The sequence below is a fragment of the Leptopilina heterotoma genome, unplaced genomic scaffold (genome assembly GCF_015476425.1).
Source record: "Leptopilina heterotoma isolate Lh14 unplaced genomic scaffold, ASM1547642v1 Lhet_52, whole genome shotgun sequence".
Taxonomy (NCBI): Eukaryota; Metazoa; Arthropoda; class Insecta; order Hymenoptera; family Figitidae; genus Leptopilina; species Leptopilina heterotoma.
The window spans coordinates 4,973,969-4,986,554 of record NW_025111114.1 but is presented as its reverse complement, the minus strand read 5'-3'; the positions used below and the strand labels follow the sequence as shown (position 1 = coordinate 4,986,554).

Genomic DNA, 12,586 nt, shown 5'->3' with positions numbered 1-12,586 from the left:
TTTATTTATTTCTTGTTTTCTTATTGACAATTTTTTTTAAAGTAGCATTCACCTGAGAAAAACAAACGTCTTACAGTTTTATAACACTCTCATTGGTCGTTTATTCCCGGGAAAATATGAAATCCAGCCAATCAATGCCATTTATTGTTACCCAACTTTAACCGTAATCCACATTCACGTCAGTGGTTCTCATTTCTCAAAAGGCTCAAAAGTGAAAATCACATGCCGATAGTAAACATAACCTTAAAATACAATTCTTTTTGCTTAATTTTATTTCTTATAAAATAGTTATTTGTTTCAAACGTTTTAAAATATATACATGATATATACCATATATACAGTTTGAAAAAATTATTACTACATTAAAATGTGCATTACTGAACGATTGTTACAGAAGAATTTTATAAATTTGACAAAGGAACGTTCGTTAAAATAAAGTGTACTAAATAGAGGTAAATTAACATAAATCGCTATTTTTAGTGAATTTTAAGTTGTCTATTTTAAATTTAGCAGAGAAAGTATTTTAGAAAACTATTTAATAATATTTATGATCGTATTTTCTATAACAAATATTAAAAACAGAAATAAGTTTTTTTATATAACCTAAAATTTTTATTTTTCTTACAGAGAAGAGAACTCGATTAATTAATTAATTAATTCAAAATGTTATTTTCTTTACGAAATTTAACATTATGCCTACGAAGATGCACAATTCGCAAATATCAAACTTCCGTCAAATATTGTTTAAATGAAGGTAATTATCCCTAAAATTGTAATTATGCAAAAATTAGGCCTGTGCGGTATTGAAAATCCATAACCGGTTTAAAAAAAAACGGTTTTCGGTTTTAAAATTCAATTATTTTAAAAAAATATTAGAAATTCAATTATTTTTAATATCTGGTATTTTATATAAAATTTCGCAAAAGAATTCAATTACATATTTAAGAAAAAAATAAAAATTGGTAAAATTCATCAAAAATTCGATTAATTTCATGAATAATAAAATTTCCACAGAAATTCAATTAATTTAGAATTGCATGTTCAAAAATTTATATGAAGAATTTTATCAAAATTTTTAAAAATAATTGAATTCTTTCGGTGAATTTTAATAAAAATTTTCACAATAAATGCAATTGAAAATTGAATTCTTGCAACATATTTTATTAAAAAATTGTTAAAGAATTTAATTTCTATGAAGAATTTTGTTTGTGAAAATAATTGAATTCCGGAGAAAAATATTATTAATCATGAAAATAATTAATTTCTTGTGAAGAATTTCATTCAAATTTTTTTAAATAATTGAATTTCTCAGAATTTTTAAAACTTTTTGAAAATAATTAAATTTAATCGAGAAATTTCATTAAAAAATTGAAAATAATTGAAATTTGGCAAAAAGTTATTTTTTAAATAATTTAATTTCTGTGAAAATGTTGATTTTTAAAAAGAATTGAATTTTTGGGAAGAATTTTATTAAAATTTCTTAAATAATTGAATTGCTAATTGAAAAATTTTGTTATTTACGAAAATAATTGAATAATTCTTTCGAAGATTCTTACAAAAAATTTTTGACAATAATTGTATTCCTAGGAAAGATTTTTTATTTTACGAAAATAATTTTATTCTACGACCCATTTTATTATAATTTTTCAAATTTATAAAGCATTTTATCAAAATTTTTTTTAAATAATTGAATTCTTAAGAAAAATTTTATTATTTATAAAAATAATTGATTTCTAGTGAAGAATTTTATTCAAATTTTTTTTAAATAATTGAATTCTTATAAAAAAATGTATTATTTGTGAAAATAATTGAATTCTAGCGAAGAATTTTATTGAAAATAATTGAATTGTATGGGAAAATTTTATTAAAACTGCAAGTTTATTAACTGAATCTTGTAAAAAATTTTGTCAAAATTTTTTTAAATTATAGAATTTTTAAAAGAGTTTTATTTAAATTTTTCGAAATAATTGATTTTTTTAGAACTATTTTTTCAATTCTCTAAATTCTTTGGTGAAACTTCATTAAAAAATTAAAAATTATTTAATTGGTGCGGAGAAATATATAAAAAATTGGTATGTATTTGAATTCCTGTGAAATTTTATTAAAATTTTGTTTAAATAACGGAATTCTTTTGTAAAATTTTATTAAAATAGTAGATATTAAAAATAATGGAAATGAGGAAAACTTTTGAAAATAATTGAAGTTTTGCCAAGAATTTTATTAAATTTTTTGAAAATAATTGAATTTCAGAGAAGAAATTTTATTATTTATAAAGATAATTGAAATTTTTGACGAGAGTTTAAAAAAATGTTTAAACCCCACAGGCCTAGCAAAAAATTTCAATATAATTTTATTTTCTTCTTTTCAGAATCAATAATTACAAATAGAAAATTAGAGAATGATACGGAAAAAATATTTGAAACAGTTGTAAAAAATGATGAATTAACATCGCAGAATTGTATAGAAATATTAAAAAAACTCTCAACACATTCGACGATAAATTTTTCAACAAGTACGTCAAATGAAAAGAAATATCTTTTAATTATTTGCGACAAAATAAATAGACAAATTGAAAATATGAATTTATCAGAATCAATTGAAGTACTTAGATTGATGTGTGATTTGAAAATACCGACAAATAGTATTTTTTGTCAATCGTTGTTGAAAAAAATTCAAAGAGAAATTGGTTCTTTAACGGACCTGAATTTTATTAATGTCGAAGAATTGTGGATATTATTGAAAAAAATGAGAAAATCAACTTTAGTGATATCGATAATGAACGATTTGAAAATTACCCAAAAAAGTTTTAATAAAGAACAAAGTATTTATTCAATGTGTTCAAATTTATATCGTGCTGCAAATTCAATGCATGTAAATAAGGAACTTTTGATTTCAATAATGCAATCAATTTCCAATTATCGTGGAGAAATTCCAATTTTCAGTGCTATTAGTATTTATAATAGTTGCTTGAAATTTCCCGAAATATTAACAAATGAAAATATAGATTTTCGAAAAATTGAAAACGTTATTATTACGAATTCAAAGCAAGTGACTTATGGACACGTTTGCAAAATATTGTTAACAATAGCAAAATTAAGGTAAGATTTTTATTTTTTTTTTCTATTTGTAAATCGAAATATTAACAAACTTTTTTTTCTGTTTCCAGTGCACAGAAAAAATTACATGATCCTTATAATCCAGAATTAATCGATTCATTAATTTCTGCACAATTAACACGAAAACTATCATTTGAAAATGAAATTGAAATTCTCAGTTATCTCCAACAAATTGGACATTTGAATACAAATCTTTTGGATGATTTAATAGTAAAATGTTTGGAGGATCAATTTTTAATTATGAATTTATCGAGAGTTGATTTATTAAAATTTACGGGAGTCTTGAGTATTTGTGTTGAGACACCGCCATTATGGGATTTAATAAAAAATATTATTCTCAAGAATAAAATATGTAAAGATATCACTATTCCACTTGCTTATAATTTGACAGTTTTAAACTTTCGTCCTCAGCAATTAATTTCGGAGGCATTAAAAATAACGGAATCGAAATATTACAATTTATACGAATACACGAGAAATCAGGCACTCTTTGTCTATCAGGTGATAAAAACATTGGATAAAGATTATAATGGACCTTGGCCATCGAGAACTGTTTTAAAAGCAATTCTTCAACAAAAAAGTATTATAACTCATGCGCAAATTAATGAGGATGTTTTATGTACACTTGAAAAAGCTCTTGGAGGTTCTGAATATGTACAATCTACTTTGCTAACCACATATCGCCATTTTATCAGTTAGTACTTTTATATTCTATTATTTATTTATTTATATTTTTATTATTATATTTATTATTATTATTGATTTTATTATTATCATTTTTATTATTTATTATTATTGTTTTGATTATTATTATCATTTTAATTATCTTCTTCTACATTAATAATTAACTATATTAATCTCTGTGGTTTTTCATTCGTTCTGTTCGCAGTATGAAGTTGGTTGTTAGTTACTTTTTTGTTTCCCAACTTTTTTAATTATTTTCTTTTTCAATATTTTTTATTATTTCCATTAAAATTAATGTATTGAAAATCATTGAATTCTTGCAAAAAATTTCAGAATAATTCAATTCCTTCAAAAAATTTTATTATTCAGTAATTAAATTCTCGCAAAGAATTATTAAATTAAAATTAAAAAAATGTTTAAAACCCTAATTAAATTTCTTTGAAGAATTATTTTCAATTTTTTTTTTTTTTTTTTTTTTTTTTGAATAATTGAATTTCTTTAATAATTTTAATTGGAATTTTTTAAAGTGATTAAAATTTATTAACAATTTCTTTCAAGGAATTTCATTAAAATAATTGGAAAACAATTAAAGTAATTGAATTCTAACAAAAAATTCCTTTATTTATTGAGTATAATCAATTTACAATTAAACTTTTATTAAAATTATTCATTGAAAATTAAATTCTTTTATATAATTTTATTAGAATTTTTCTAAATAATTACATTTTTTTGGAGAATCTCTATAAAATCTTTTATAAAAAAAATGTAATTTTTCTAAAATAATTTTAAATGAAAATTTTCAAAATAAATGAATTAAAGAAACAATTTTTTTCAACTTTTTAAAATTATTGTGTCAGGTAATAATTATAATTAAATATTTGATCATTCACAAGTTTACTAAAACTGTATTTTGAAAATAACTGAATTCCTGAGAAGAATTTTATTAATTTTCGAAAGTAATTGAGTTATTTGAATGAATTTTATTAAAAATTTTAAAAAATTGAATTGTTTTGAAGGATTTATTGAAATTGTAAAAAATAATTCTATTTCTTTCGAGAAATATTATAAAAGTTTTTAAAAAAATTGAATTCATTCATGAAATTATATTAAAATTTTATTAAAAAATATTGCGAACTTTTGCAAAAAAAAATTACTTTAAAATTTTAGAAAAAAATTTGATTATTTCGAAAAATTGTATGAAAACATAAAACAATTCATTTTTCTTTTTCAATATTTTTATAATTTTAAAATTAATGTATTCAAAATCATTGAATTCTTGCAAATATTTTAGAATAATTTTACAGATTTTAGAAAAATAATTGAATTTTGAGCAAATAATTTAATTCTTACGAATAATTTTACTAATTTTAGAAAATAATTGAAATATTTCGAAAAAATTTCTATAATTATTTATTTATTCATTTTTTTATTTTTACAATTAATTGAATTTCTGTGAAGATTTTACTAATTTTTTTTATTCAAGAATTCAATTACATTTTCACAAATATAATAAATTTCCTGGAAAGAATTCAATTATTTTCAACAATTAATAAAATTCCTCACAAAAATACAATTATTTTCTAAAATTAATAAAATTCTTCACAGGAATTCAATTATTTTCAAATATTAATAAAATTCTTTCCAGGAATTCAATAAACTTTGAAAATCAATAAAATTATTTACGTAAATTTAATTATTTTCAAATATTAATAAAATTCTTTAAAGGAATAGGGTCATTTGGGGTAATAATGTAAACGGAATATCTATTTTTCACAAAAAACGTTAGTTTTTTTTTGTTAAAAGGTAAAACGGACGGATTTCTTTTGCATGAACTTGTTACTTTACTTCCCTAGAAAAATTTTATGAGGTACAAAAAAATATTGATGCACCTGAATCGCCTAAAACTGAATGTTTACATTTACCCCGAGATGTTGAAATTTTCCTAAAATTCGGGGCAAATGTAAACACCTCTGTAGTTAAGCGAGGTTTAAGAAACAAGTTATTTCAAGCATACACTGTAAAAAAAATTTTGGAAATTTTCCCAAAAAAATTGAGGAAGCAAATTCACATAAAAAGTATAAAAATTTCCCACAATTTGGAAAAATTCCTTTAAAGATTTAGGAAAATTCCTAAAAATTTGTAAATATTCCTTAAAACGTTTAGAAAAATCCCTTTCCCAACAGAATTTAGAAAAATTTCAATTCGTATCGAAAAATTTCCAAACACTCAGAAAAATTACCATTTTTTTGGGAAAAAATTTTTTCTAAACACGTTTTAGGAAAATTCCCATGCAAAAGTTTGGAAAAATTTCCGAAATTTTTTACAGTGTACTACTGTCTTAAGGGATGGAAAAACTGAAAACAAATTATTCGTAGACGTATAGTAAATCAACCAGTTGACTGATAATGTATCTTATAAAAAACAATCAACCATTACGAAATTAGTAATGTAAAAACTTGAATAACTTAAACAAATTTTAATAGATTTTCATTCAACTTGGTAAAAAGTTTTTTTTATTTTTCTGAATAAGAATTCGAGTTTTCGAATTCTCGGGGTAAATGTAAACACTTAATTATTTATTAATTAAATTGACGAAAATCAAAAATCAAAGTCAATTTTTGATAGGGCATTAATAAGGAAGAATTACATATTTTTGTTAGATTTTTTAATTTATTTTTATGTTATCTTTTAATGCAAAAACGATTAAAAATCAAAGTTTTACTGTTTCAGTTTTTTTTTTTCTCGCATTTGCATAAAAATAAATTAAAAAATCAAACTAAAATTTGTAATTCTTCCTTATTAATGCCTTAACAAAAATTGACTTTGATTTTCGTCAATTCAGTTAATAAATAATTAAGAGTTTACATTTAATTGAATAAATTACTATTTAAATGTATTTGAAACATTATGATGTCATAATAATTAAAATTCATTTAAAAAAATAAAATTTTAATTATTTTAAATAAAACGTTGAAATAAAAATGCACGCGCGCTCGCGCGCGTCCTTTTTTGCTATTATTCCATATAAAATGTCAAATTCGACCCCGTTGCGTTAGTTAAATATTTTGTCACCAGATGGTGTATCGCAGTTCTGCGGTTCCTTATAGCTTTTCAAAAATTAAATTATTCAAAAAAAATTCAATTTTAAATCTGTAAAGTTCATTTATTGTTAAAAATATAAATAATTAAAAAAGTGTATTATTCAACAATGCATTTAGAACATGCACGCGCGCTTGCGCGCGTATCTTATGCTAGTAATTAATTATTCTATATTAATAATTCCGATAATCATTTCGCAGTTTGAAGTTAGTTGTTGTTTGCTTCTTTGTTTCGTAACTTTTTTAATAATTTATTTTCAATTTTAAAATTAATGTATTGCAAATTATTGAATTGTTGCAAAGAATTTTATCAAAAAATTTGAAAATATTAGAATTGTTTCGAAGAATTTTAGATATCCGGACAAGAAGTCCAAAGTAAATGAAATCCAAAAAAGTAAAAAAAAAAAAAATAGTTTCACTTTGGACTTATTTTTTGGATTTTTTGTCCTGGTGAAAAAGTCCAAAGAAATTAAAAATTCAATGAAAAAATGGAGATGTAAAAATTTAAATGGTTGCCTTGATTGAAATTGTCCTTTTTTTGAGTTGCTCATTTCGATGATTGCGAATCGAAAGTAGGTAATCTCAACGTTTTAAATTTTTGAAAATAATTAAATTAATCGAGTAATTTATTTGGAATTATATTGAAAAAAATAATTGAATTTTTGTAAATAATTTTATCAAAATTGTTGAAAATAATTGAATTTTTCTGAAGAATTTTATTATTTATGTAAATAATTAAAATTCCGCGATTTTAACATTAACATATTTTAAATTTCGATTTTATAGCGTACAAAGGAAAAACGTGGCTTTTTCACATGTTTCATTATTTATTTTGGATTTTTTGACTTTGGACTTTTTTTCTTGGATTTTTTAGATTGGATTTCTTGTCCTGTAAGTCTTCGTGTCCTCACGAAGAATTTTGTTAAAATTTTTGAAAATTCTAATTAAATTCCTTTTGACGAATTTCTATGTATTTTTTTAAAATAATGGATTTTCTCTAATAATTTTAATTACAAATTTTGAAAATAATTGAATTTTATGAACAATTTCTTTCAAGTTTTTAAAATAATCGTGTTTGTTAATAATTGAAATTAAATATTTAATTATTGAATTTTTTTTAAGTTATAGAAAATAATTGAATTGTTTTGAAAAATTTTATAAAGAATTAAGAAAAAAATTGAATTCTTTCGTGAAATTTCTTTTGAAAATAATTGAATTTTTGCAAAGAATTTTACTATTTAAAAATATAATTAAATTTTTTCTAAAGATTTATTACAAATTTAGAAAATAATTGAATTTTTGCAAAGAATTTTACTATTTACAAATGTAATTGAATTTTTTCGGAAAGTTTATTAAAATTTTCGAAAATAATTGAATTGTTTTGAAATTTTTTATAACGAATTAAGAAAAAAATTGAATTATCTCGTGAAATGTTTAGAATATAATTGAATTTTTTCGAAAAATATTATTAAAAATAAAATTGATTTCTTTCATGAAATGTTATTTAAATTGTATTAAAAGCAATTGAATCTTTTTGCAATAAATTTTACTATTTATAAATATAATTAATTTTTTTTCAAGGATTTATTAAAATTTTACGAATTAATTGAATTTTTTCGAGAAATATTATTAAAATTTTATTAAAAATTGAATTCTTTTATGTAATGTTATTAAAATTGTATTAAAAATATTTGAATTTTTTTGCAAATAATTTTACTATTTAAAAAAATAATTGAATTGTTTCGAAGGATTTATTATAATTTCAGAAAATAATTGTATTCGTTCGTGAAATTTTATTAAAAATTAAAATAAATGGAATTCTTTCCTGAAATTTTGTTTGTAAATAATTGAATTTTTGCAAAGACTTTATATAACGGACTTATGAAAAAAATTGTATTCTTTCTTAAAAATTTTTTTGAAAATAATTTTATTTTATGCCATGATTTTGCTATTTAAAAAAAAAATTAAATTGTTTCGAAGGATTTTTTAAAATACTACAAGATAATTTTATTCGTTCGAGAAATTTTATCAAAATTTCGTTTAAAATTAATTGAATTCTTACGAAGAATGTTATATTATTTATGAAGATAATTGAATTATTGCGAAGAATTTTATTAAAATTTTCGAAATTAATTAACAAGAATAATTAATTAGTAAATTAGTTAATAATTGAATTGTTTTTAAAGTTTGAATTTGAAATTATTCAAAATTAATTTGAATATTTTGTCCACTTTTAGATCACATTGTGGTTATGAGAAAAGGTGGATTTCCCATGGCAATCAATCACAGTGATAATAAAAAAACTGTTACATACATTGATGATATAATTGTCCCCTCAGATAGTAAAATGTGAGTAATCGAAAATCTTTTTTTAAACATTTCATTACATATTTTAAAAAATTTTAATGTTTTGTTAATGTTTTTCTTTTCAGAATTGCAATTCTCTATTTTGATACTGACAATTATTTGAGAAACATAAATAAGCTAAAAACACAATTTGTTTTATACATGAAGAGCATAGAGGCATTAGGATATTCTGTTATACCATTAAATTTAAAAGAATGGACGAGTATGAGTAATAAGGATAAAATTCCATTCATAATGAATGAAATAAAATCAAGATATCCGGATGAAATTTAGGTATTTTTTTATTAACTATAATAAAAAAGAGAATATGTTCATTTATTACTTGTACATGTTTTTTTGTAATATAAATGTGTGAAAAACAAATTTTGATCATTATTATTATGATTTATTATTGTTATGCAAATTACAAAATTTTTTATTTTCAAATGTAAATTTTTTAAATAGTTTCATAATCAAAATTTTTTAAATTCACTTTTTAAGTACAATTTAATTACTACTGTTCATATTTTCAAAAATTTTAATAAAATTTCACGAAAGAATTCCATTATTTTCTAAAATTTTAATAAATTCTTCGAAACAAAAATTAAATTATTTTCAAAACAATTTTAATAGAATTTCTCAAAAGAATTTAAATTTTCAAATATTAACATAAAATGCATTTATTTTTTAAAATTTTAATGAATTCTTCGGAACAATTTAATTATTTTTATAAATAATAAAATTCTTCGCAAGAATTCAATTATTTTCAATACAATAATAAAATTCTTCTTTAAAAAATTAAATTACTTTCCAAATTTTCAATTAAAATTATTCAAGAAACTCGATTAGTTTAAAGAAAATTCAAAGGAATTCTTCAAAAGAATTTAATTTTTTCAAAAATTTTAATAAAATTTCACGAAAGAATTCAATTATTTTCTAAAATAATAAAATTATTAAATTTAACATTTAAATTTGCGCGCTACTCAGCAAACCAATGAGAGTAAAACCTTAAGGTACGAGTCGCTCTCATTGGCTTGCTAGTTTTGTCGATAAAGTAGATATTATTTGTCTTTTTTTAATTTCTGTCAACATGCGACATTCGATTTCCATGCTTCAAGAAATTAACATTGTTGACAAAGTTTTACTTTAATTTAAGTTGTGTATCGAATAAACAATTAAAATGTCTAAAGCGGGGAAAATGAAAATGATGAAAGCTATAGTTGAAAAAATAGATCATAGCTCAAAATTAAAAACAAACATATTAGCTGGACTTGCTTCGCCGAGTCCTCCTCTTGGCCCTCAACTTGGACAGGTTAGAAATCATGTGTTTTTATTTTAAAGAATATAGAAAATAATATACTTAAAATATATTCTGTTAAGATTGTAATTTATTCACTTAAAATCGAAATATGAAGATTAAATATAATTTGCAAATCAAGCTTGTCAAGCGGTCAAGCTTTACAATTTTACTATGTTAGTGAGGTTAGGTTTTTTTCCAAATATTTTATTTATATTAATGATATTAATTGAAAGTTAGAACTGTTAGTGTAAAAAATTAAAAATGTTCAATTACGTAAATTTTAAGAGAATAGAAGTAAATCTAAATTACTTCTTTAGGATTTTAGAGATAAATAATTGAATTTAAGAACTTTTGTTCTAGAGAAACATAAACATTGCGGCTTTTTGTAAAGATTTCAATGAAAAAACAAAAGATATAAAGGAAGGAATTCCCTTGCCCTGTAGAGTAAAAGTAAATTCAGATCGTACTTATGAATTGGTAATTCATCAGCCACCTGTGATATATTTTCTAAAACAAGCCGCTGGAATTCAAAAAGGAACAGGCAAACACAGTATGTATTTCTTGTTTTCGAATTATTTTTATTTACCTATATTATTTTTGTCAGTAATTTGAATAGAAATATTTTGAATTTCAGAGGAACATGTTTCTGGTAAAATAACGCTAAAACATTTGTATGAAATAGCAAAAATTAAATCTCAAGATCCTCCGCTTGCATTGATGAGTTTAGAGCAAATTTGTCAAATGATGGTGGGAATCGCAAAAAGTATTGGTATTCAAATTGTTCGTGAATTAGATGCAAAAGAATATGAAGAATTCTTGAAAGAACGAGCAAAAATTGTAGCCGAGGAGCAGCAGAAATTGCAAGAATTAAGAGAAGCCAAATTATTGAGAACTGGATAAATGTGGTAATAAAATGTAGAATAAATTATCAAAAAACATTTTTAAAGTTGTTTGTAAAAAAAATATATAAGTGTAAATAGATGCTACAAAACGTGATAGTTAATTAATGACATAATTACCTAAGGAATTAATTTTTTATTTATTTGGGGAAAAATACAATTAAAAATTTCATTTCATTTTACTTTAATCTTTTCTTTTAATTTCAATTTCGCTTTTAATTTAAAGTCTGTTTATTTTATTCAAAAAATTTCTAGTTTCTATAAAGGGTTGCCACAAATATTTAATTTTATTTTCCCCTGATTTCCAGACAAAATTTTCACTTTTTCCCTGACACTAAAGAATATTCTGATTCATTCTAAAAATTATTAGATACTCAAAAAATGTTCTTATACTTTTATTTGCAAATTTCTCTGAAAGTAAAATTATTCGAAAACATCAATAACTTCTTTTTTAAATAAATATTTAATCATTATTATTTTTCTGTAGGAATTAAAGTATTCAAAATTCAAACCTTCTTGAAATTCAACAACTTATAAGAATATTATTACAAAACATAAAGAAGGCGATCACTCCGAGTCTTCGACTCGGAGTGATCACCTTCTTCATGTTTTGTAATAATTTAAATTACCATAAAATTTCTCAAAAAAATTCAATTATTTTCATAAATAATAAATCATTTATTCAGTAATTAATTTTTAAATCAATTTTTATTTAAAAATTCCAGAAGAATTCAATTATTTAAATTAAAAAAGAAATAAATTATTGAATAATTTAATATTTTTTTTAAAATTGAATTTTCATAAAGAATTTTATCAACAAATTTTTAAATAATTGAATTCTTTTGACAAATTCTAATAAAATTTTTAAGAATATTTACATTTTTCGAGGAATTTGATTAAAATATTGTATCAAAAATAATTAAAATGTTCCCAAGAATTTTATTACAATTTTTCTAAAATAATTGAATTTCGGAGAAGAATTTTACTATTTATAAAGTTACTTGAAATTTTTACAAGATTTTTTTTTTAATTTGTGAACATAATTGAATTTCTGCAAAGAATTTTATTTATTTATTTATTTAATAATATTTAATTTAATATTATATTTATTTAATAAAGTAATATTATTACTTTTTTGAAAAT

The 12,586-nt window shown here is 21.1% G+C and overlaps 2 protein-coding genes and 1 long non-coding RNA gene across 3 annotated transcripts; all 3 read left to right on the top strand.

The window, feature by feature from the left end:
- The first annotated feature begins 188 nt into the window (after window positions 1-188).
- On the top strand, window positions 189-2,428 carry LOC122508006. The gene is made up of 3 exons (XR_006302184.1): window positions 189-452; window positions 628-754; window positions 2,369-2,428. It is a non-coding gene; the product is annotated as an uncharacterized LOC122508006 (long non-coding RNA).
- A 33-nt stretch (window positions 2,429-2,461) lies between these two features.
- LOC122508005 (FAST kinase domain-containing protein 1, mitochondrial-like) lies at window positions 2,462-9,626 on the top strand. The gene is made up of 4 exons (XM_043621063.1): window positions 2,462-3,098; window positions 3,167-3,810; window positions 9,136-9,247; window positions 9,331-9,626. The coding sequence occupies exons 1-4, from the start codon at window positions 2,578-2,580 to the stop codon at window positions 9,536-9,538; spliced, it is 1,485 nt and encodes a 494-aa protein (XP_043476998.1). The 5' UTR covers window positions 2,462-2,577; the 3' UTR covers window positions 9,539-9,626.
- A 698-nt stretch (window positions 9,627-10,324) lies between these two features.
- LOC122507970 (39S ribosomal protein L11, mitochondrial) lies at window positions 10,325-11,535 on the top strand. Its single transcript, XM_043620997.1, has 3 exons — window positions 10,325-10,556; window positions 10,905-11,094; window positions 11,179-11,535. Exons 1-3 carry the CDS (start codon window positions 10,425-10,427, stop codon window positions 11,442-11,444), a joined length of 588 nt encoding a protein of 195 aa, XP_043476932.1. The 5' UTR covers window positions 10,325-10,424; the 3' UTR covers window positions 11,445-11,535.
- The last annotated feature ends 1,051 nt before the right edge of the window (window positions 11,536-12,586 follow it).